The sequence below is a fragment of the Grammomys surdaster genome, unplaced genomic scaffold (assembly GCF_004785775.1).
Source record: "Grammomys surdaster isolate TR1022 unplaced genomic scaffold, NIH_TR_1.0 271, whole genome shotgun sequence".
Lineage (NCBI taxonomy): Eukaryota > Metazoa > Chordata > Mammalia > Rodentia > Muridae > Grammomys > Grammomys surdaster.
The window spans coordinates 8657306-8683898 of record NW_021604712.1 but is presented as its reverse complement, the minus strand read 5'-3'; the positions used below and the strand labels follow the sequence as shown (position 1 = coordinate 8683898).

Below are 26593 nucleotides of genomic sequence, written 5' to 3'. Positions count from 1 at the left end.
ACACTCTCTTTCCGTTTTCTAAGACCTTTGTGTCTAAGATGGGGCTCACGGGGAAAATTAACTGGGAGATGAGAAGAAAGTTGGCCAAGTGTTACAGTTCAAGTCTGAAGCGGTTCCTATCCGCCCCCAGCATGGCGTGCTCTAGGGAGGTAGAGTGCCTGTAGGAGGTGGAGCCTAGTGGGAGGTCCTCCAGACACTGGGAATGCATCTTCAAAGGGAATCAAAAGACCTTGGTCTCTATTTCTCTACTCTGATTCCCACGCATGGGTCAGTTTTGCTCCCACCACGGCGTACTTTGCCACAGGCTCATAACATCAGGATCAACCAATCAGGGACTGGAACCTCTACAAGTGTGTGTGTGTGTGTGTGTGTGTGTGTGTGTGTGTGTGTTTAAAAGTATGAGTCAATTGTCACAGGGAAAGCTTACGCAAGGAAAATGGGAAGCAAGCATGCTCTGTGTAACACCAAGCCTGAGTGGCAGCCATACGGGAACACAGAGGCCCCAGTGGCAGGAGATGGTACGCAGCCCACTTTCATCAGAGTCCTTGAGGAACACAAGCACACACAAGCACCAGGTAGTGGGGCCATGTGGTGTGGAGCATATCTGTAGGAGAAAGGCCAGCTCAGAAGCTTACTGAAGCTTTTGATAAGATGGCAGTTGTGGGGAGGGGGCAGGGGTCATTGCCTCAGCTTCTTCTGTGGAGATGATAAAACTATCTCACAGAAGAGGAGTCAAGAAGTCCAGAGAATGTAAAGCCTCCTTTACAGGTAGGAGTCCAGAGAACAAGAGAGAATGAATGCAAAGTGGTTTATACAGTAGGTCCTGGGATCAGAGTAGGTCCTGGGCCCAGTCAAGCTCTGGTTTGCTTTGGCTTTTGACTGGTGTCAGGACTAGTATCAGTAAGCAGAGTCATGCTTGCTCTTCGTTCACCAAATACATTTTGCCAGTGACAATAATCGGGGTTGCTTAGTTGTTGGGCAGCAAGGTCCACAGCTGGATAGATCTTGCCTTCCAGAAGCATCTGGATGAGAGGTAGAGACAAATCGGTTTCCTATTTAGAAAGAACTTCAGAGCAACCGTTCCAACCAGCACTTTCCCAAAGCCAGAGCTTGGGCCAAGGGATGAGACACTGAAGGTCACGTGTGGTCTGATTAAAGCAGGAGGGCCTTGGGGAAATGGCCCAGGGCATCCCTGGGTGCCATCTTGAGTGGAGACCCTGTGTCTAGCAAGATGGGGACTCAGAAAGAGCAAGTTCCTCAGGAACCAAGCCAAGTCCCCTCCAGCTTCTCCTCTGTCTCCCTTTTCTAGAAATGTCTGAGCAAATAACTGCAAACCTGCATGCCTTCAGATGGCAACAAATGACAGAAGGCTGGGGTATATCAGCTTCTTAGCTGCCATGGAAGCCAAAAGAAAGCAAAACCAAACCCAAACCAAACAACAACAATGACAACAACAAAACCAAAACCACACAATAAACAAACAAATAAACAAAGGCAGACTGCATGTCATGGGCCTGTTTGTGCAAGCTCCTAGATTCTGTTATCCAAGCCACCTAGAAAACGCTGTCCAATGGACTATCCAATGACAGTAGGTGATTCCACTGTCAGGCTCACGGGTGACGAAGGACATGCATAGCTGTTTCCTCCCATCAATCTGAGATGTTTCTCCTTTTGGCTGAAAGTGATGGTGGCACTTGTTAGTGCATCACTAGGGATATATAAGACTCCATCTCAAAAAATTTAAATTAAAAGAGAAAACATTTGAGATAGGATCTTACTATGTAGACTCGGCTGGCCTTGAAATCACAGAGATCTGCCAGCCTCTGTGTCTCAATTACTGGGGTTAAAGGTGTGTACCACAACACATGGCTAAAATAAATCTAAAAAAAAAATTAAAAATAGCTATGACAAAGGACAAGACTGTCAGAGCAGGCATTTTTATGGGCCTTAATCAAGGAAGTGTACTGATGAGACCTTATGCTCTATAAACTCTTGCTGATACATTTGCCATTCTGTTACTCCTTTCTGAACAGTGGCTTGATCCCTATTCCATGGCAAATGCCTGGCGCAGAGCCCAGTAATTTGTAGAAAACTGATTAATAAAAGGCTGGGAGGCCTGGCTTCCAGATGTTCCATTCTACTGGTGAATACGGAAAGTGAGGAGCCAGAGCTACAGAATCTTAACTGACAACTATTCATCTTGCCAACATTGCATGAAGAGTTTAATATACAGGTACACACACAGGCATGTAGACACACACACACACACACACACGCCACATCCTATCTATGCAATAAACAAACCAACAAAAATATGGAAAGAACTCAAGAGGTGGTGACGAAGAGGGCTCCAGTTCTCTTTCCAGTCCTTGGCAACTGAGAACACTGGAACTCATAAGGACATCCCAGCCCACCTGAGACCCCAGAGGGACACTCTGAGCTGGACAGTCATAGTTTGTACCCTGCAGGCTGCTTCAGAGACCCAAAGTGCTAGGGAAGCTCAGAGAGGGAGATACACAGTACAACTCACTGAAGCCAGGGTCTAGTGGAGTCTATGGAAGTTCACAGTCACCAGGAGGCCGACTGTCTGGATCTATGACAGAGAAAAATCCAAACAGAAGGGTAGGGGCCGGAAGGACCAAAGCCAACCTTGACGAGAGTCAGGACTAAATCCACCTGAGATTTGGTGAGAAGTCTGTGGATGCTGTCACCTTCCTGGTCCTGTTTTCTTTGTTGAACTGAAGAATAGATAGTCCAAGTAGCAGTGACTGACCATCACAACTGAACACAATACAGGAAAATGAAAAACAAAATAAAACAAAACAGGCAAAGACCCAGGGCACTGAGTCGCAAAAAGCTCTTTGATCAGTGCCTCAGAGAAAATGGTTTCTTCTAAGCATCAATAGTCAATCAGGAAGACATGGTATCTGTTCTTCTCCTGTACTAAAAGATGGAAGATGGCTACAGCCCACAGCCTAATGACCAGTTATTAGTCATTCTTTCCAAATGATATTGAGCTGTATTTGTATTTTGGTAAGGAAGGGAACCAGACAGGTTAAGACTTGACAACCAACACCTCACTGCAGTTTTCTGAGGGTGGGTCCATCCCTTGTGGTCAGCACATAACTGACTGAAGGGTTCAGTTACTGGGACTGAGAAGGAAATCTTGAAATGCTCAAGAGCAGTGGCTCTCAACCTTCCAAAAGCTGCAACCCTTTAAAACAGTTCGTCAGGTTGTGGGGACCCCAAGCCATAACATTACTTTTGTTGCTGCTTCATTACTGTAATTCTGCTACTATTATGAGTCTTCATGTTAATATTTTGGATGATAAGAATTTGCCAAAGCGGGTGAGACCTACAGTATGAGAAACACTGCTCTAGAGGAAACTGTAAGAGTCATGCACAGAAGGTCCCATAGTCTCCAAGCCCTTTAGTCTGGCAAAGAAAAAGAAAACCATGAAAACCCTGACCTAGAACTACCAGTAGGAAGAAAGCAACACCAGGTCAAAGCCGAGCATCAGGACAAAGAGCATTCGGTTTGCCAGATAAAATAGGAAATCTCCACTTGTGTCATGACTGTGTCAGTTGGAGATTTAGTCTACGCATGACACAACCTAGTGTCTCCACCTAAACAGAATGTACAACCACACATAGGCACTCTACCTGATCTATAAGAGCTATTTTCATTGAGAAGTAAATCTCTTCACTGTTCTCAACATGACTTAAACTACATTTATACTAATTTAAAAGTTCCCTAAGGGGGAGGGGTGCAGGGAAGGAACCCACATAAATCCCCAGAGGTGATGGCTTGCATCTGAAATATAGACCAACAGAGGCAGAGACAAGTGGATCCCGGGGGCTTGCTGTCTAGCTAGTCTAGGCAAAACTTCAAAGTCAAGGTTTAATGAGAGAGCCTGTCTCAATAAGGAAGGCGGGCAATGATAGAGGACATCCCAGTGTCAATCTCTGGCCTGCATGGATGAGCATATCTGCATACACACTTGTATGCACACACACACACACACACACACACACACAATCATACCTGCATACACACTTACACACACTATACACACATAATCCCCAATGAGATTTTAAAGATCCTAGAACAAGTCAAGATTTTATATTACTCATAATTACAAATTACTTTTTTCCTCTTTTCTTCCTCTCCTTCTTTCTCCTCCTCTTCTCCTTCCTCCTCTCCCCTCCTCTTCTTCCTCCTTTTCTTTTTTAAATTGAATAGTAGTATTTGGTTTTACCAGAGTCCCTGGGCTATCTAGTCTCAGGTTCTTGGTCACCCACGCAGTGTTGGGGATGGGCTCCATTTCAGGGAGTGGGCCTTAAGATGTTTGATATTCACTGGCCACTCCCACAAGCTTTGTGCCACCATTGCACTGATCCAAGGATTTATGGCTAGCTTGGTGTTTATGTTAATCTTTTAGTAGCATGCAGCGTACTTTCCTGTGACAGAAACACTAGAATGCAGGGGTGAAAACTCTACGTAGTCTCCAGCTCAACTTCCGTCACATCCAATCAGTTGTGTAGGTGCTGTCTTTACCAATAGGGAGGGCCTTGCTGTCAACGTCTGTGGAGAGCAACCTATGTCTTGGCAACAGCCTGGGTTGCTTCGGGATTCCTATGGGACTCTAGCCAACAACTCAATCAGATGTAACCCAGTCTGGAGACTGGAAGCTTGATTTGGTGACAAGAGATGGCCCAGTTGGAGCTCTATCTGTTGGAGAATTATTTGGTAATTTCAGTTAAATAGCCTTCATATATATATACATATATATATATATATATATATATATATATACACACACACATATATATATATATTTGGGAGGTTCTACTGTATTATACTACCCTAAAATACCCCTTGATTTTACTTGTCCCTCCCTGTATTCCATTCTTTGTCCCCCCTTTTCTTCCCCTCCCCACTTGATCTTCCTATTCTAGCCCCTTCTTTTTCCCTCCCTACCAAATCCTATTTCCATTTCTCAGAGAGAGCTAACTGCAGCCCTAGTCCCTTATTCTATACCTTCCCTCTGTGGCTCTACAGATTGTAGCTTGGCTATCACTGACTTAACACTTCTTCACATAAGCAAATACACACTACAGCTCTCTTTCTAATATACGTCAGGATGATTTTTTTTTCTAGTTCAATCCGTTCACCTGTGAATTTCATCATTTCGTTTTAAAAAATGATTCAGTAATACTCCATTGTGTAGATGCACTACATGTTCTGTATCCATTCTCTTATTGAGGGACATCTAGGTTGTTTCCAGTTCCTGGCTACGATGAATGGAGCAGTAGTGAACATGATTGAGCAAGTGTCCCTGTGGTAGGATAAAGCATCCTTTGAGTATATGCCCAGCAGTGGTATAACAGGATCTTGAGGGAGAGCTGATTAGCATCTTCCTGAGGAACTGCCACAGTGATTTCTGTAGTGGATGCACAAGTTTGCACTCTCACCTGTAATGGATGAATGTTTACTTCACATCCTTGTCAGCATGAGCCGGCACTTGTTTTATTGATTGGTGGGTGTTAAGATAAAATCTCAGAGTATTTTTGATTTGCATTTTCCTGATGATTAAAAAAAAACCCACATAGCAATAAAATGACTCTGAATAACACTCTTCTACACTCATGGATCAGTGCCTTGTTCAGCCGTCATCAGAGAAGCTTCCTCCTGCAGCAGAAGGAAAAGAGACAGACAGAGACACACAGAGAGGCAGAGAGACTCAGATAGAGACCCACAGCCAGACATTATGCAGAGAATGAGAGACCTCTGAACAGGCAGCCCTAAAAGAGGTGTCTCCATTAAATCCCTCCCCTCAGGGCTCAGGGAATACTGCAGAAAATAAAGGCTGGGAAAGATCAAGGACAAGAAGAAAACAAGGCCTTCTAAATCACCACAGCCAAAGTACGTGTGAACTCACAGACACTGAGGCAGCGTGTACAGGGTCCGCATGAGGCTTGCAGTCTAGTCTTTTATGGGATTCCAGAGTATGAAAAGGAGTGCATTTCTGCCGATCATGACCTCTCTTGTGCTCTTTTTCTTCTGTTTTGCCCAATACCGATGTTTTAGTTTGTTTTGTTATTATATTTCATTATCCCTTAGAAGCCTGCTTGTTTTCTGAGAGACAAAAAGGGGATAGATTCAGATGGGAGGGGAGGAACTGGAGTATTAGAGGGAGTGGAAACCACTATCAGGAGATACTATGAGGAAAAAAAAAATCATAGCTTCATGGTGGTGGCATACATCTGTAATTCCAGCACTCTGGATGCAGAAGCAGGTGAATCTGAGTTTGAGGCCACCCTGATCTACAGAGAAAAGTTCTAGGACAGTCAAGGCTACATGAGAAACCTTGTCTCAAAAAACAAAAAAACAAGCAAAAAAAAAAAAAAACCCACCCCAAAACAAAACACTTTCAAAATACACTTTCAACAAAAGAAGAACAACCACAGATAGCTACAGTTTTCTTTTAAAGGTCATGACTTAGAACAGAAAAATAACTTCTATAGATTTAAGGATTAAAAAAATTTTAACCGATAACGTATGTATGTGCACCAAATGAATGCTCGGTACATAAGGTCAAAAGAGGGTATCACATCTCCTTAGAACTGGAGTGACAGGTGATTGTGAGGCTTCATGTGGGTACTGGGGACCGAATCAGGTTCTCTGCACCAAGCAGTTCTCTTAACTGCTGAGCTGAGCCTTCTCCTCCAGCCCCCAATTTTAATCCCATTTCCTACTTCTAATGTATTAAATGTCTTCAGGTCAAAACCGGTTTTGCTTGAAGATACATAGAGAAAAACAAAAACAAAACCTCTTCCCCCTAAAACAACCATGCAGGGACACTTGAATAAATCATGTGTAGGCACTTAGTGAAAGAGTCATACTTAAGAGAGCAAACATGCCTCTGAGGTATTGGGGTTCAGGGGTATACCATCCCACTCACATTCTCTTGTAATGCACTAATGATCAGCCTCAGTTTTTCCAAATGTGCTGTGGTCTGTGATGACTTGTCCCTGGAGAATGAGAACTCTTCTGGAACCTCTTCAGCCTGGAAGCATCTACACGATGGCCTTCAACATGGAACTATAGATAAACAGAAAACTGATCCAGTTGGCACCCTCTGTTGTCCTTGGATTAGCTAACACTTAACTACTGACTAACTACCAGACAGACGGGGAGTGGCAGCAGAGTAGAAGAATAAAGAAGCATCGGGTTATCCGGTAGGAGTCTCCATCAGCTGCCATGTAACCCAGGATTGGGCAGAAGATGCTTAACATCTCCATTGGTTTTTAAGGATGATACCAACACTGAAGCCGGGAGTGGAAGCTCACATCTTTTTTTTTTTTTTTTTTTTTTTTTTTGGTTTTTCGAGACAGGGTTTCTCTGCATAGTCCTGGCTGTCCTGGAACTCACTCTGTAGACCAAGCTGGCCTCAAACTCAGAAATCCGCCTGCCTCTGCCTCCCAAGTGCTGGGATTAAAGGTGTGCACCACCACTGCCCCCCAGCAGGAAACCCACATCTTTAATCCAACACTCAGCAGGCCAAGGCAGGAGAATGAAGAGGTAGTCCCTTGGCCACACCGTGAGACACTGTCTCAAAAACATCAAAATGTATAGTGTCATTCCTTCTTGTGTTAACTTACAGAAATGAGGAGGTGACACAAAGCCTTTCTTTCATCTTGGACACCCAACTACATGGGGTGTGGAAATATTTCTTTTATCAAGCAGATGATGTGTTCTACCAAGAGCTAGTAACCTGCTTCTGTAATCTTTCAGCTGGGAAAACAACACACCTTACATATCAGAAAAGGAATGATCCCAAGATTTCCAAGAAATAGAGACAGTTTTCAAATTCAAACTCCTTTGTCTCACTCTTGGCCTTGATTTCCACCAAACCCTGGACAAGCATGCAACAAAGTTAATTCTGGCATATCATTGTCCCATGAGTCTATCCTTCCTTTTTCCCGTAGGATGCCATCATTTGTAGGAGCTGAAGGTCTCTCTCAGATCGAGCTGCCCTTATGCTACAGAGGAAGTGTGGCCTCTGGGAAACACCGCTCTCCTGCAGGCTGACATACTACCTCAGCTCTGCCGTGCCTGCATTTGCCATTCTGCTTAGTGTGCTGTGGTCTGTACCCATGCCAGTGGTTTGGATGAAGACTTCCTCCGTAGTTTATCAAGACTTAGTTCCCAGATAGTGGCGCTGTGTGGGAAGCTTGGGAGGAGAAGTGTGGCCTTATTAGAGGAAGTGTCACTGGAGTTGAGCTCTAAGAGCCTGAAGGACTTGACCTACTTCCAGTTCTCTCTCAGCTTCCTGCTTGTGGGTCAAGAGGTGAGCTCTCAGCTTGTTGCTCCAGCCACCATACCTGCTGTCTGACCCCCACAGTGAACTTCTATCCCTGTGGAACTGTAAGCCTAAGTAAACCCTTCCTTCTGTAAGTTGTCCTGGTCATAGAGTTCATCACAGCAACTGGAGAGCAGCTAAGCACCTGCCTTTTAGCCAAGAAGTGGGCAATAATGAATCTGACTCATGAAACCTTTGTGCTGGAATGACACACTCCAGACCAAGGCCTTAGCTGGCTTGTGTTCACAAGGTGTACTCTAAAGGGGGTAGGTGCAGTGGAAGGCTCTGCCTGACAATCTAAGCTTGAACCCATGGCGGGATGCACAGCAGGTGAGAACAGACTCCGGCAGGTGGTCCTCTGATCTCCACAGAGTAGGTAGGTAAATAAACAAATGTAATAAAATACTAAAAAGTAAATAGATAAAAAGGAATTAAAGAAATGGTTTGAAATGTGCAATTGTCTTTGAAATCATTTTCTCAGGCAGTCAACAGAGGCCTAATGTGCTGATGGAGAATACAGCTTTATTCCATTTCACCAAACACCTGGAGTCGTTAAGAAGTTAAGGCAGAGGAGACAGAAAACACAAACTCAGTTTGTTTTTTTTAAACCAGATTTAAGATTTTTTTTTTTAATTCAAATCGACCCAAAGCAAAACTTACATTACAAAGAAAGAACAGAATATATTATGATACAACACACTGGGAGTTACATGAAAGCTAAATTTGTGGGCAAACGGCCTTGTCCCAATCCCATCCTGGGCTAACAGGTGATTCAGTAGGGAAGTTAGAAACTCTTTCGCACAGTCCACTCTGGTCATTAAGCTACGCTCCTCTGGTGTCTTACGAGGGGTGAGTGTGACAGTCATGCTAGCCTCCCTCGCGCTCCAGAAGTGACTCCTGCCACTGCCAGCATGCTGACTTCTCCAGCAGAAACGTCCTTCCAAGCATGACTGATAATGAATTAAAAAAACCAAACAATCAAGTCGTCCAAACTAATGAGCAGGGGTTATTCTGTAGTAAATAGTTTAGAAATATGGGAATTAAATAATCTAAAAAAAACATTCTTAACTCTGCTGTACATTTATAAACACAAATATTTACAAAGAAACACCCTTGTTTTCAAAAGATGAGGTCTACAGTTCATTAATGATCATATTTTATGAGCTGGTTTCTTTGGTGTATTTGCCAAATGCATTTTATAAAGTTTTAGTAATAGGCTTAAATAATAAATTTCAAAACAAGCACAAAAGAATCGGTGGTGAATTTTGAGTCAGGATTCTGGAAAAGCCTACAGGCTGGGTTTCTGAGAGCTGTTTTTCTCTCCTCTCGGCCACACACTGCTTCTCTGACAACAAGTTCAAGTGCAGACCCGAATGTTAATCACAATCAAACTAGCAACTGTACGGCCCTTCAGTTACCATCAGATACAGTATATGACTGGGGTCTAGTAATAAACAAAGGACAGTCTCTCAAGCTTCCAGAGAAATCAAACCACAAACAATAAATAATGGAATTATACACTTCTTCATTAAATAGAATTTTCAATTCCAGGAAGAGCACTCAGATTTTTTTTTTCTTTTCTGAAGTCACAGCAGTAAACAGCGCAAAGAATTTGCCTTAATATGATCTTTTTACTTAGGATTCCCTGATTCAGTTCAATTTCAGTGGCTTAGTTCAGAACACTCTGAATGGCTGGAAAGTGAATGTCATTTTTAACTTACTAAATAAATTAATTTACACGAATGATTCCTGTAATTGTACACTAACACGGCAGCTCAGAGTCCAGACTCCAGGCTCCCTCCCACCACTTCCCATGCTGGGCTGGGTTTCTAACAGAAGTTACATTCAAGTAATTTCTGGTCACTTTGTGTCCCTAAGGCTGTTAGTGAGTCTCTAGCCTTGACCTGGGCCCTGAATAAAAAATGAGAACACAGCTCTGCAGCTGCCTTAGAAGGGGAATCTCCATGTAGATGACCTTTCAGACAGAGTCACCATACCTGTCCCTATCTTCCTGGGTCCCAGCTATCACTCTGGCCATATGCTCCCTGCTAAGAAGGCTATGGGCCACATCAGCAAGTCCCAAAATCATCCTTCTGCCTGCTCTGGAATCTATGTGCCACCTAGGTACACGTAGATCCTATGTTCTGATGTCACAGCTACTCTGTGGTCAAGAGGGCACGCTCTGGGCTGGAGTGAACAGCACTGCTGGCCTGAACTTGGGGAAACCTAATTCTGCTTAATTACACTATGAAGGAAAGATTTTACCCTCTATGTCTTCAAACTGGCAATTCGGGCAAGAAAGGAGAAACCCTTAACTTACAACCTTTTGATAGCAAATTTATTAACAGTTTATAAATATTTAAAAAATGTGCCATAGCACTAAGAATGGCATGGGGGACTTAAAAAGGCTCTCTTCAAATTAACATTATGTCAGACAAAGCAGTGAGCATGTGTCCGCAGGGACATCCCTGATGCCTAGTGCCTATGGGACCTTCTCCCTTGCTACTAATATTTTACTACATCTGGGTCTTTCTTGAACATACTTGTCCAACCAACCCAGAAAATAAAATATTTGTCTTGAAGAGCTTTACTGTACCCACCTTCAAAATAGACAGGAAATACTTAATTAGCATATCAGCAATTTGCTGGGCTTACAAAAGGGTGCACATTAGAGACTTTCCCCTTAAAATATGTATGTATACATATTACCAGGAAGGCGAAAGAAATCCACCATGAAATCACCTCAAATTATTTAATCATTAAAAGAGAATGGTCTAGCAAGAATGTGGGCTATTTCTAGGGAACACTGTTATCAACAGGATATGAAATTTGTTCCTTAAGGTGAAATAAAACACAAAGCTTAAAATGAAAACTGAGGCAACACTGGTGGCCTGCTGTGGAATGGAGATGGTGGTTACAACTCCGAGGGGCACAAGGAAGCCGGTGGAGGAACGGGAAGAGCAAAACTGTCCAGAGACTACACCAAGAGAGTTGCACAAGAGGCACCATTTTGTTGTTGTTGTTGTTTTTTAAAAAAAAACCCAAAAACAGAATACACTGGCTTTAAAAAGTGAATTCCTTTCCCATTGATTTTGTTTTAAAAGCACAATTCAATAAGGGGGGGGGGCGAGGAGTTGAAACATAATGTCTCAGGGTAGTGTCTTACAGTTGTTAAAAAAAATAATTTAAAAATAAGCGCACATCAAAGGAAGCAGAGGTACTGAATTTGTTTTTTTTCCATTGGAAAGCTACATTAATTAGAAGGGAGAAAGGATTGTTAAACAGCTCATCTGTACTCATTAAAAATGAATGAGGTGACAGCATCACTGTAAGTTTCTTCACAGAGTATTTTCCAGCGTCACCCAGGATCACAGGGGTGAGCCTGAGACCTCCAGACTTTAAGAAGTATTCCATCTACTAGTTCCTAGTACCTTGTTCGTCAGTGAAACCAGAGCTTTGAAAGGGAAAACTCTCTGCTTCAAACCTGTCTATGTTGTGCATTTAGGAAAAACAAGTTTTCTAAATGCAGTATTGTATAGAAAGGCTTGGACCTCATCAACTTGGACCAAAAAACCAAATTAAGACCTTCAAGCATGTGGTGTGTGTGTGTATATGTGTGTGTATGTGTGTGTAACACATGTGTTACACATACACACACATATCCACACATCCACACACACATACACACACACACACACACACACACACACACACACACACAAAGATCCCTCCCCAAAATGAAATCCAAACAAACAAAAAACCTAAAACTGTATACCTGCTTTCTGACTTGACCACAAATCAGAAATTGCATAGGATATACTTTGTGCAAGGCCTGAAGCCTTTTAAGTGTCTGGAATAACTCTCAATCTTGTTCACAGTCCAGGAATATCAGATATCATCAAATTTGTGTTTTAAGTAGTCTTTCATAACCTTGGCAATTGGCAGTTCATCAAGCAGCTTCAGGTTTTGAAGGCCTATACACTGTCGAATTTTAATTCGGCACAGGTCCTGCAGGGTTCTGGGCTGTCCTAAAACGACAGAGAGAAGAAAACGTTACAAAGGTACAAAGCATCAGGGAGGGAGGGATGTCAGGGAAAGCACTGTCTGAGGAAGGGCCTGCTGTAGACCTTACAGGCACAGGACTGACTGAGACTCAAGTGTCATCCGTATGCCCTGTGATGTCTCATTCACTTGGCCTTTCCTTACATGGCGGGAATGTTACTGCCTGCGTATGCAATGGTTCGGTCAGGCCCAGGACAGGAAGCTTCGTGCCTGGATGACGGCACTGTCTGGTGAGTGCTGTGGAAGCTCCAGGAGGTGAGACATAGCTGGAGGTCAGAAATTAACGGGAGCAGAGCATTGGGAGTTGATTCCTGGATCATTTTCTGTTTCCTCTTCTCTATCTACTGTGACAGGAACAGCCTCAGCTGCCATAACTTTCTGTCCAAATATGTGGAGGCAGTCAGTTTTTGATGTAACTTCCGAAACCTTGAGCCCAAAGAATGTTTCCTCCTTTAAGTAGTCTGTGCTGGATAACTGGGTCACTATGACAGACAAGCCACTAACAGGTAGACACCTCCATCTCTGCCTTATATATAAGGTCCTGAGGATGAGAGATTTAAGTATACTGGTGGCTGTCAGACAACCAATTGTAGTTTAGAATGAGACTAAGGATAGTCTCTATGATTCCAAGCCTGACACTCTTTCTACTACAAATCTAAGTATTGTAGGTCTGCCTCAATGAGACTCTAATACAAAGAGAAGTCTCTATGAGCAGATGGTTTCTCTAAGCCACAGTTTCTCCACAAGAAAATCATGGCCTGGATGAGAAGCCCTCTGAGGTGGCCTGTTTTGACTCTGAAGCTAGGATACTGGAGCCCTGATACTTAGTAGCATCTCTACAGAGCTTTTTGCAAATGATGTCTGTATGCCTGTTCATTGTCACTGGGGCCCAGCAGCAAGGGAGTTTGAAAGGCACCTTAAGCTAGTCTGACTAGCTAGCTCACATTATAATCCACACCCTGATCATTAGCCACTAACCACGATTGCCACTGAATCCAAAAGAGAAGCAATACAATCCAAATTCTTTTCTTTCAACAGTACTGAATATTATCAACGTAAGGAAAACTTCTTCAACAATGGTTCGGTAGGTATCTGGAGTCACACAGGACATAACGGTATGAAAAGGCTATCCCATATTGAGTATTTGCTGCTCCTTGTACAACAGAAGGTGTGATATATCTGGAGTCCTTTAACTGTTTTACAAGTGAGAATATGTAGCTGCACTCCATTCTACTGGTAGTCTCAGAGAGATTAAGCAACATGCTTCAAAACCCAAGGAGATCGCGTATTTCAGTAGCCAGACATCATTTAGTCTCTAATCCCATTATGTTTTTAAAAATTACTGAGGATATGAAAGAACTCTGATGTGGGCCACAACTATGGTGATGAGCACATCACAAGTTACAACAGAAATTTTATAAATACCTGTAAATTCATTTAAAAGTAATTAAAACAAACCAATTGGATATTAAAGTGAACAACGTGATTAAAAACTGTTTTACCAAATGGTCAAAGGGATGTAGCAGCCCCCCACAGTTTGCCATGCTTTACAAAGCATTGCTTTCCAGAGAATAGCTAAGCTTTCTTGTGCACATTTGCATTCAGTCTGTTGAAATAAAAACCGCACCACATAGTCTCCGGAGAGAAGGAACATGAAGACAGGCAGATACCACCATTCTACTGCTATGAGATCACTCCAACCTCATAGCCTCCCTGGGAGGGTCCCAGGCTGTCCTTGGAGAAGCATCGCTCTTCTGAGTACCTTATCTCTCACTTGTATTGTTTTTATAGTGATAATGCAAAATTAAGTAATTTTTCCTAAGTGGAAAGAACTCCGTAAGACTTAGGTTTCCTGCTCTAGCAAGGGTGCTCGGCAGAGGAGCACTTCCCTAGAGCACAGGGCCTCTTCGGACTCAGCTCATAGCACTCCAAAATAGGAAGGAAAAATAAAAGACTGTGGAAGGCCTGGATGAGCATGCTGAGCAGGAGCGCTCAGGCTCCCTCTCCATCACACACTGCCAGAGAAGCCTACCATCAGTGCTTAACTGAGCTTGACCAGCACTCAAGCAGTTAAGACATTAGGTTATTTGTTTGCAGTGTTTCAGGAGAGGCTTGACTGGGAATTCTTTTGCAAAGTAGCTCACTCACCCAGGGGCTAGTGAGTTAGTGTTGTGGCCACTGGGAGCCCAGCTAGGACAGTCCAGGCCTACATGTTCTGGAAGGCTTTGTTCAGTGGAAGTCCTAGGCCTAAGCATATTGGAATGTTTTTCTCAGTTTGTAATTTTTCTTTTTCTTCTTCTTAAGCGACATGCCACGAATGGCATCCTTAAATATTTTGGAAGACTATGGTCTTTTAAAGCTCCTTTTAACCACATGTAACTCTTGACTACAGAATTGCCTTGACTGATAAGGGCGTCCTGTAGTGGTTAAACGCCACAGTCCTGAAAGCAGGACACGCATGCTTGGCTCCTGGCCACCCACAACCCACACAGTCCAGGCCAAGGTGTTTAGCCTGCTGCCTTAGTTTCTTCATAACAGCACCTCCCTCAAAGGTTGTATAAGAAGTAAAAACATTCACTGTGGCAAAGTGTTAAGAACAGTGTGAAGTAAACCAGAAATAACCAGAAAGTAAATTCTAAAAATATTAGTTGCTAAATACTTGTAAGGGTAATATTTCTTCTTATTTTCAGGAAACTAGAAGGCCATCCTTGGAAAGTGGCCTTTGCCTCCTGGTATAAAGATGGTAGGAAAGCAAGGTGGCTGTAAAGGGGTAAGCATTGCCCACTAGCTGAGACCAGTTGGGCCACTGGAAGCCATTGTCAAGACCTCAAAGGGCTGACTATGAAGACTTTTACTGTGTAAAAAGACATACGTCAGGTCAGGGACCTGGTGTTAACTATTCCCCCCTGTTCACAGCAGGGAAATGACCTCGGCTGGCTTGTCAGCCGGCAGAGTCAGCAGCAGGCTAACGGTAAAGGGTAGTAAGGGGAGCTCAGGGTTGGTTATCCTTCACAGACATCTCAGGAATCTTTCTTCAGGGATAGCATCTTGGGACTAGGAGATTATGGTTTCAAGATGAATATTTATTTCTTGTCAACAGACCACATAAAAGCATTTCCTGAGCACCTACTGCACGCTTAGCAATGAAGAAGGACAAAGAAGAGAAGGAAGGAGGAGCAGAGGGAAAAAAGGAAGCAAAGGATGAGAGGAGGGACAACCAGCAGGACTGCACACACCACCCACTGGCATCGTAGGAAAGCAGTAAGTGCTGCTCCATGGTGGGGCTGTAACAGGGAGGCTCGAGGCTAGCTCCCTGCAGACTGTAATTTATGGAATCATAAACACTGGAGGCTGCAGCAGGAACTACAAGGTGTTCAGACTAAAGAGTGCGAATGGGATTACACAACAGTTCAAAGGGTTAATCTTTCCACGTGTGGAGAGGCCTATCATTACTAATAACCAGGTTGGTACAAAATGGGACATCTGCTTCTGACGGGCCCAGTTTAGAATAAATGGAAAGCCTGGGCAAGGATATAACTTTAGAAAATTAACTGTCCCAAAGGTCTCCCCACTCCACACACACACACACACACACACACACACACACACACACACACACACTTTGTGGCTTTTGTGAGGAAGGCCTAATTTATTTCTTGGGATAAAGATATCTGGACTTGGGGACTGGAAAGATGACTCAGCTATTAAAAGAGTGTAAACTGGTCTTCTAGAGGTTCAATTCCCAGCACCCATGTCAGTTGCTCACAACCACTGGTCACTCTCCAGTTCCAGAAGGTCTAATGCCTCCGGGCTGTGTGGACACCTGTACTTGTGTACACAGACACCCATACATAATTAAAAATAAATCTTTAAAGCATACTAATTACTCATAAAGGTAGACAAAGACCAAACATTTGAAACAGTCAAGGGTAACCACACAGAAGATGAAGTCCTCAGCTTCATTGGAGAGGTGGACACAGGGATACAGAGGCAAGCAGAAATAAATAGAGGGTGCTTGCTTCCGTCCTCTGGACTGTTTCAGGGTCCGTCATTTCTTAAAAGCCTCTTCATCTCTGCCAGCATCCAAGATAATCTCCTAACATCTCTGTTTAACTGCAGCTCCCATTTTAAAATGCAACCGTAAGCATACCTTTTTTTTTTTTTTTTTTTGAGACAGAGTCTCATTATACAGCCCCAGCTGGTCTGGAACTTACTGTATGTACCAGGTTGGCGGCCTATACTTCACAGAGATCCACTTGCCTTTGCCTTCCATGTGATAGGATTAAAGGCATGTACTGCCATGTCTGGCCAATGACACATTACTCTTTTTGTTCTTGCTTCTAAAGTCCTCTCACTGGGACTAAGTATAAAGTGGGATAAACAACTCTTGCTTTGTAGGTCCAATGGCAGGTTCTAGCTCCCTTCAAATAAAAATGACATTATTCACTCACAGTTCTAATATAACAGTATCAGTTTTCTGACATAGATCTATTGATTACATCTTTCCTCAGGTGACTGAGTACTGGTGGTCTGAATGAGACGTCCTCCATAATCTTGGGCATATAAGCTTGGTCTCCAGTTGGTGGCACTCTTTGTGTGGCTTAGGAGATGTGCCCTTGCTAGAGGAAGTATGTCACTGGAGGTGGGCCTTGAGAATTTAAAACCATTCTTTTTGCTAGTTCACTCTCTGCCTGGTGCTTGGCTACTGCTTTCTGCTTCCACTGCCATGCCTTTGTTCTGCCATCACAATCCCTAATCCTCTGGAAGCAAATACACTCTTCCTCCTACAGATTGCCTAGGTCATGGTGTTTTATCACAGTGATAGAAAAGCAACAGAGTCAAGCAAAAAATGACCCATGGTTTACTCTCAAGTATCAAGGTATCTGTAGATGCCAACAGGAACAGTAGAGATTATAAACACTTCAAGAAGGTACAGAATAAGATCCTTTCTGGTTAGTTAGAATAAAGGGATTTATTTAAAAGGCTGTTCTCTGTGTCAAAGAACCTAAAATGTGGTATTATCTGAGTAACAACAGTGTTCATTTCTGAAAATGATTTTTAATATGCTAACAGTAGAAACTCTTGTAAGGCTCTAATGTAGATGGTCAGGCAAAAGTTTTCAATTCACTAGAAAAAAAAAATTAAAGACCCTTAGTTAAAATGTGTCACATGAATTTCTCCACAGGGAAAGTATACTTATAATAGGTCATCCCATCAGTTAACAACAGAAGCATTGGGAATGAACATAATAGGTCAGGGCAGTTGTCATCTAGGTTATGTGTGGGGTAAATCCACTCTGGGCTGGATTTAGCTCAGAAAGTCAGAGTCTGCTTGACTTCCTTAAAATTTAAAACACTGAGAAGTCATGGCTTTTGTTAGTCTGTATTTTTTAAAGGTGAGTGTGTGTGTGTGGGGGGGGGAGGGCGTGTATTATATGCGTACATGAGTCTGTATGAATGGTGTGGTGTGTGTATGTGTGTTTGTTAGTGGTGCTGGGGATTGAACCCAGGGCCTCTTGTACCTAAGCATATACCCTACCACAGAGCTACCAAATCAAGCCTCCCTCTGCCCCAGGCCTCAAAAGTTTTTTCTCCTATTTAATTCATTTTTACTTTTAGTCCCAAATCTTATTTCTGTAAACAGTGTGTGTTTTAATAATATAGTACTTGTCTATTACTGAAATCTAAACAAAAACATATTTCTGGTTACTTCGATATTTATAAAACAGTATTTTTAAACATCTGTGATTAATGTTCCAGCAAGCAACTATCTTAAGTACTTGACAGATTATGTCTCCTGTGAAACAGTTTACACAACTCAATTCCCAGCCTCTTCAATGTTTCTTTGTAGCATTATGAGCTATTTAATTCCTTAAAACACACAAATTCAAATCCACCCCAGGCCTACCTTTTACACAGCACTGAAAGCATACTGACGGTGATTCTAGTCTTTGCATGATGCTTCTGAAACACAGGTAACTGCCTCAGCTCAGTGTCTTAGGATAGTAAACATAAACTCAGTCAACTCAGTGAACCCATCAGCATCTAGATCAGCCAGGGGACAGGCTGCTGTATACCGGAAGCAGGCCACACCAGCAAGGTGGATGGATGGTTTATTTACTTAGGGACCTGGCATGTCTGACATGTTCTGTGCATGATTAGTCTCTGAAAATTGCCTCCAGGATCCAAGGTACTAAAATTCCCAACTGATAGGAAACACTTATCTTGAGTCAGCAAACCCACAATTTTATAAATGCCAGCCAGGAAGGAGGGGGGTCTCTCTAGAGCCTAAGCCATAGCATGCAAGTGTGGGGCAAGCTTTCAGCTTACCCAGATTGTAACTTTAATCGAAAGTACATTAAGGATTCTTCAAATTTTAAAACACCAGGCTGAGAGGATACCTTTAAAAACCCTGAATGTAGGGCTGGACATGTAGCGTGGCGATGGTAACCATGGACAGATTACTGAGTATGTCCATGGCTTTGATCTTTAGCATTGAAACGGTGGAAATTCCCCAGTGCTAGGTTCCCACTGCTTAGGGGGAGACGCCTCTGCACCTTTACAATAGGAAGCGCTCTAGGAACTCTTGCTTGTGCTGATTATCTTTGTTTATATTTATCATATTCAGAAAACTAAAAATTTTAGAAACATTTTTGACTTGTTTAAAAATAACAGTGATCAGCTCATGAGCAGACATAATTTTTATGAAAACAAACAAAACCCAGAGTCACTTTCCAGAGCGAGGCGGCTGCGCAGAGCGAGCGCGCTGTTTCTCCTTTCCTGCAAATGTCTGCCTTCCACCTGCTCTGAACTTCAGTGAGCTAGCCTGATCCAGTGTGCTAGCTGTAGGTCTCTAGCTTCACTCAAATATGTTGCTAGGAAAGCAAGGAATACTTAGAACAGCCTTTTCCAGATAACCTTGGATGGATCCTCTATGAAACTGTCGTAAAATGAGACAATAGGCTTTCTTTTTCCAATATGATGTGTGTGTGTATGGTGTGTGGTGCTGCATACATATGTAAGTGCATGTGTGTGCAGAGGCCAGCAGTAAATATTGTCTTCCTCAACTCCTTCACCTTATTTTTTGAGGCAGGGTCTCTCACTAAAGCTGGAGATCAGCAACTGGCTGGGAGCTGGCCAGGAAGCCCCAGGGATCCTCCTGTCTTCACTCGCCTGGTGCTGGGGTTACAAAAGCATGCTACCATGTCCAGCTTTTTATCTGGGTGCTGTTTATCCAAACTGATGTCTCCATGCTGGCTTGGCAAACACTACCAGCTGAGCCGTCTCCCCAGTCCCAACGGTGATACAGAATCTGAAATACATTGATGAACTTTTTGTACTTTTAAATTATAGTCCATTGGTATATCTTAAACTTTTAGTGGACTTTTACCCACGCACACAGTAACATAAATTAGTCATCAGAAACACATGGCACACTAGGTTATGCATGTCTTCAAACTGTTAGCCAATTCCATTATATGATAGCAAAAGAAATCACTTTTCTTAATATTTCCACTGATCTCAGAAAATCATTACATAGGAGGACTCTCACAACTTTAAATACAAGTTTCTAAAACCCCTCTTTTCAAAGCTCAAGTCTGACTGGTCATCAATACTATGGTCATTTTCCTTAATGTGACAAGTGAACTTTGTTCGTTTCTAAGAAAATGCCTGCTAAGTGCCTGTGATTAAACGGTATAGTTTGGCTGTCAGTCAATCTTTCAAGAAGAAATGGTTCTCCATGAAAAAGCTGCTGGTCCAGCTCAGACAGACCACTCTCCCACTCCGCCATCTTCACCCACAGAGCACTGACAAGGTATGAGCACAAAGGGACAAGACTCAGCTCAGTTACGTTTATCACTTTGTAAATGGGCTGCAATACTCATGACTAAGGTGGCCTGGCAGTGACAGAAGCAGTGACTATCAGTGCCATACCAGCCAGACTGTCATGCTAACCTGGAAGCAGTTTCCCTCCAGAGCTTACACATCATCGGCACAAAGGTCACCTAGTGAAAACTGCAGCTATGCAACTCGTCTGGACCTTATGCCCCCTAAAGTGCAAAGCTTCCTAGAAGCCCATCCTTTGGAAAAATACAACAAATAAACAAAACCCAGTTCTCTTCTATAGTGCGCTCTCTCTCTCTCTCTCTCTCTCTCTCTCTCTCTCTCTCTCTCTCTCTCTCTCTCTCTTTCCTCCCTCCCTCCCTCCCTCCCTCCCTCCCTCCCTCTCTAGTAATAGAAAACCACTGCCTTTAAAAGTGGCTGTTTTGGTTCAGTTCCCCCTATTTTTTTCAAGGAGGGCACCAAGCTCTGTGGGGGTGAGTCTGGGGGCTGAAGAGCGTACTCGGTTATTAGGCAAGCCATCTGTGGCACTCTGTAGCACCTCGTTCTTTGGTTTGATGGCATCTCTGATAATGGGCTCAGCTGAGAGCCTGTGATGACTTAGAGACAGGAGCCTCTGATCCCAGTTTGCAAAATACTCATCAGCTCAAAGAACCGAAGCAAGGATGCTTTCACACTTCAAATATAAAAAAAAAAAAAAAGAAGAAGAAGAAGAAGGTAAAACCAGAAGGACAAGCCACTCTGCTTGCACAGGTCTAGAGTTTAGATGTCAGGACTCCCTAGTTCGTAAGGAAGAAAAATTGCTCAACCTTAAAAACTAAGACTGATCTTGGAGCAAGCAAAAAGACTGAAGTTGCAGGCAGAGCACCTCCATTGAAAGCTCTGGAGATTATGATTAGCCCAGTGTGCCAAGACTGAGGCATGCTTACCTTAGCAAAAGCCAGGGGGCCCATAAACAGAAACACTGGAGGCTTTGGATGGACAGGAAATCAAGAGCCAGTCAAAAGAAGCCCTGCCAGGTCCTCAAAGTGAGAACGATGAAGCCCCTGATGGCTATGACAGGGGAGGGTGCGTGCAAACAGCACCCCCCCCACACACCTCTCTGTAAGTAAGGCTGTTCTCCAAAGGCAAAGGCTCCCACAGGGAATGGACATGTCTCAGGTTCAGCCTCCTCAGCTTCCTAACTCACCTTACAGACTGCAGGGTAGCCACCTGAAGGAGAAAGCACGGATGACAATTCCAGCCTGGGATACAAGTCCACTTACAAGATTGGAAATCAATTAGCAGATTACAGGGTGGTGGAGCCCTGTCACACCTTATAACTACACCAACTGCCCTCCAATGTAGTAGCAGTGGGTTAGACCTGAGGAGGAGCCAAGGGGATGAGGGTGAGAGTGGAGGAGGGGAGGAAACAAGGACACTGGACAGCTTAGCACACTTGGCCATCTGGAGTCACGTAAAACATAGCCCCATACCTATCCAGATGAAGAGGAAGCCTCCCATGAAGACTACAGAAGTGAGGGTATGGTGGCTCAAGCCTATAATCCCAGCAAAAGGAAGCAGAGGCAGAGAGATCTGCTGCAGGTTTGCAGAGAGCAAAGCACAAGCCAGGCAGAGCTAGACAGCCAAGACTGTCTCAAAAGGACCAAAATAGACAACACACACACACATACACACACAGACACACACACAGACACACACACAGAGACACACAGACACACACACAGACACACACACACACACACACATGCTCGCGTGCACTATTAACCTGAGTTCTCGCTGCTCTTCACATCATGCCTAGCTTCAGCTTTAAAAAAATTACTATACCATGCTAGGCAAGATAAAAAGAAAAACAGCCAAAGAGATACAGCTAGTGTCAGAAGCAGACTTAGGTGTGACACAGATGTTGCAATTACTGTAAGCCAGAGACCCTCGAGTAACTAACTGTGACTATTGATTTAAACCTAGGGAAAACATTAGTGTGAGAGAAGTCCTGACTAATGCCCTAATGAAGCATCAATTCTGAGAAGGTAAGGTTCCCACACACTAGACAGAGATGGAGGACCCTGGCCAAATGAGGACCAGAGAAACAGACCTGTCTGAAGACTAAGAAAAGCCCTGACTCTACCTGCCTGGACCCAACTTTGACTCTACTTTTTCTTCTGAACAAGCCCCTCTCCTACCTAGGGAAAACTTTTACAACCAAAGAGACCTTGGGGTCTGAGGCTCTTCCACATGCAACCTCAGCGACCAAATGCAGAGGCAGTCCCTTTCAGGTGCTGTGCTCTAGCAGGTTTTCATGCTGTAAGCACAATCAACTGCAGGTCACCAACTCTATTTATTTTGTGTTTTGGAGACAGGGTTTTGTAACTATAGCCTATTCCTATATAGCCTGCCTGGCCTTGAACCCCAAATCCTCTTGTCTCAGCCTCCTGAGATATGTACCACCACACTCAGCTAACAGCCCTTTCCAATCCTTCCTTTTTTCCCTGTAGAAGTGGCTGGGCAGCACAGAGGCTGCCTTACCCAGTCATCTAGTCTATAATCCAAGCCTGAGCATTTCTAGATGGGCTATTGTCCCAAACTACAATTTCTCTGTGATAAAATTCCAGGCATGAATTCATAAAAATCTCATCTTTTTATTATCAAAGTTCTTGTTAGTCACTACCTGAGGTTATGTCCTGTCATAAAATTTCTGTCTTTCTGGAAAGAGATTACATTCTGGGGGTCAGCTCAGCAGTACTGCTCTTACAGAAGACCTGGGTTCAAGTCCCAACATCCACATGACAGCTAACAACCCCTGGAACTCTAGTTTCACAGAACCCAATGCCTTCTGGCCTTTTTGGATACTATACACACATGGTACACAGATGTATGGGCAGGCAAAACACCCAAACACACTGAGTAAAAATAAATATATTCTAAAAAATATTCCATATCCTAATAACTCTATAGTCTGTCGATTAACTACCCAACTTCATACTGTGGTGAAGGAAGATGCTGAGAACAAAAATCTCAGCAACACTGTAACCAGTCCCTTTGGTGGTTCCATTATTAGTTAACCGTAGCCTCGGGTTATGTTATACTTTGGATATTTATACAGTTCGACAATTACACTCTTTCAACAGTATTTCTTCTGCTTCCCACCCCCTATAAATAAGTTCCTCTTTTGGCTTAGGAAAACATTTTCATAATTTGCTTTTCCCCTCAGCTGTAATGCAACCCCAAAAGCCCAAAGACCCCAGACCCTCCCGGCTCCACAATTATGTCCATGTGGGCACAGGTACAAACTGTCCCATTCTCCCTTGCTCTAGTCTAGCCTAGGAAAGGGCAGTTCATCTCCTCAGGGCCGCAGCTGTGTGTCCTCACTGCCATGCCACCTGGTCACTCCACACACCTCCATGTTCTCCAGGTCTGCTGTCCTCTCTGTTTACTTGTTCCACTCCCCGGCTTTTTAAAAGCTCAGAACTAAAACTGGCCTCTTATAAATCATAATCAGCAGCCAGCCTTCCTTCTGTAATTATGATCATGTGGGGAAAGGCATGGAGGCACTGGATAGCACAGCAGAGTTAACCAAAGGTGCTTATAGATGCCAGCTTCCATAACCCGTGACAGACATTTTGCTGGTAGGGAAGGCAGACAAGAGAAGGTGACAAAGTCCATGCAAACTAACACCTCCCCTGAGAAAACAAAGTGGCCGCTGACTGCTGCTGAGTTAGATGAGTCAGACACTTGAAGGTGTAAATGGAGTATCTCTCGGCAGCTGGGCAGCCTCTGATGTCAGCCCTATGGTCTAGGGACCTACTCCTCGGTCCCGAGTGTTTTCACACATCCTCCTTAGCCTCTCTTAGTGAGGCGTCTAAATAATCCAGAGTGGCCTTCCTTTCACGTGGAACTTAGGAAGAAAAGTGCAAGACTATCCCCATGCTAAGCAATCTAGACCCCATGCTCCTCCCAATTCTTCCACCTGAACCTGCACAGTCTCAGCCAGGCTATCACTCGGACCAGAGGGAACCACCATATTCTAACATTCAGCTCCATTCATTCTGAAAACAATGTCTGTCCTTGACTCTAAATTTTACTTTCCACTTTTAATAACACAATGGAGTTTCGGATAAATGACTATTACTTACCAAGCAGGACTTATAAGAATGGTTAGCTTCTAGTCATCTCATATTATAAAAATATCTCAAGCAACTCAGAGGATGCAGATTAAGAGGAAAAGATGCAATAAGAGTAGTAAGTGTGTTACATACTTGTGACGTCTTGTAAGAAATCCAAACACGGCCGACTGCTTCCTGAAATACTTATGGAAACGGCCAGTGGGGTCTGGCCTTCATAGTTCCTTGTGTTCGTGTCCGCTCCATAGTTGTACAGCATCCGCGCACAGAGCACATCATCACGGAGGGCAGACAAGTGCAAAGGAGTCTGTCCGTCTTCTAGGCGCCCCAAGTTTGTGTCTGCTCCTCTCTGAAGAAACATGCGGCAGTAAGAGTGATTGCTTTTGATCACAGCGTAGCGCAGCAGGAATCCGTTCTGGATGTCAATGTTGGCATTGTGGTCCAGAAGGATCTTCACACAACTGGACCTCTCTCGGATGATGGCAAGCTGAAGTGGCGTTGTACCTTTATCACTGAGCGGGTCGACCTCAGCCTTGAACTCCAGGAGGAGCCGGACAAATGAGTCCCTACCATAGTGGGCAGCCACATGGAGGGGAGTCCAGCCATCATTGCTTTTTGCATTGATAATGTCACTCCTGTATTCGGACTCTAGCATCAGGCGTGCGATCCGGGCCCGGCCGTGCATGGCCGCGTAATGCAGAGCAGTGAAGCCTCCGATTAAATCCTTAACCGTGGGGTCAGCTAGGGTTAAATCAAAATGAAGACATCAGTGGCCGCTAAGACAGAGCAACTCGATCAGGGCAGAGTAGGCATCAGCCTGTTATCATAGACTGGGAAGGTTAAATCCAATGAACAATGCTGAGGACTTCCCCAGGCTTAACAGAAGTGTGTCTCAGTGGAAAGCACATTCAAGTAGAGAGGTATCAAGCTCAAGCCAATTGGAGGAGGGAGAAGACCAGCACTGTTTAGACCCTGCCAGCAGACCCAGAGCACCTCGCCCCTCCTGCTGGTCAACCTGAGACTGTTCAACCTCTGATCACAGCCTGACTCACACTTCTCCTTTATCTCCAGCTATTTTTGTGTTTTTCCCTTGTGCTACTTCTTGGGCTACAGAGAAGCATGCACAGCTATCTTTGCTGCTCTGAATTACAGTATCCTATGGTCAGCCAGATTCATTTTAGTTTAATAGGGTAAGTGTTGGGGGTGTGTGAAGGCAAAGAATCAAAGTGCTGTCTCTATGCTCCATGAAAAAAGCAGGTGACTGAGACCCACGCTCAATGGCATGGCACACTACAGCATGTGGACATGAGTAAGCCAGGACTATGAGTGCAGTCATACATGGCCCTGCGAGCGTATTAGCAAGCTCTTTATTTGAAAAAAAAAATGGAAGAAATCTCAGCACTATATAAACATTTCTTTAAAAAAAAAACTGTTTTAAAGACTCCTAAAATTAACAGATCCCTGGGAAGAAAACTTCACAAGAATCATCTGCTCAGTGACTCTTCGAGCTATAGACTTTTGCCACTTCCTCTGGCCTTTCCATGCCAAAGGTCAGCGCTTTGTGGCTCACATCCCACTGACATCCCTGCACTGTAGGTGGGACAGAGACAAGAATTACCTCCCTCACATCGTGGGCCCAGCTTCCTGGAAGTGAGTAAACCAGCCAAGGAAGAGCACTCAGGTGGGCCTAATGACAAGCATTAAAATGTTCCTTATGTAACTCAGCTATTATTTACAGAAAAAAAATTACGAATGTTTTTCACAGGCACAAAATGCCTCCAAAGCTATGTGATTAAAATACTTATGTACTGTTTAATAAGATCTTATTTAGCTCCAGACTACAACAGCTGGATTCTCTTACAAGAGGCTGTGAGGCAGAAAATGATACGTTGAAATATTAATAACATCATAGTGGGTGAACACTGCAGTTACAGAGTTGTTAGCAAATAGAACCTGTACAAAGTAAACTATCACTTTAGCATCTCATAATATCTGACATAAAGTGACAGATAGTAACAACAACAAACCAACTACAACAAAAAAGAAGACATCAGCAGTGGCCTCAACTAAAAGAATATTCAGAGCCGGGCGGTGGTGGCGCACGCCTTTAATCCCAGCACTTGGGAGGCAGAGGCAGGCGGATTTCTGAGTTCGAGGCCGGCCTGGTCTACAGAGTGAGTTCCAGGACAGCCAGGGCTACACA

General features: G+C 43.7%; 1 protein-coding gene across 2 annotated transcripts in view; it reads right to left on the bottom strand.

Moving 5' to 3' along the window:
- Positions 1–12016: 12016 nt before the first annotated feature.
- The window catches only part of Asb7 (ankyrin repeat and SOCS box containing 7), a 43453-nt gene continuing 28876 nt past the window's right edge, over positions 12017–26593 (bottom strand). The window contains exons 5-6 of one of the 2 annotated variants that reach the window (XM_028776728.1): positions 24526–25131; positions 12017–12394 (exon numbers count right to left, since the gene is read on the bottom strand). In XM_028776728.1, coding sequence (XP_028632561.1) covers positions 12255–12394; positions 24526–25131 — 746 coding nt within the window. In that variant the 3' untranslated portion in view covers positions 12017–12254. The remainder of the gene's footprint in view (positions 12395–24525; positions 25132–26593) is intronic. The other variant, XM_028776729.1, reaches the window with a different exon arrangement.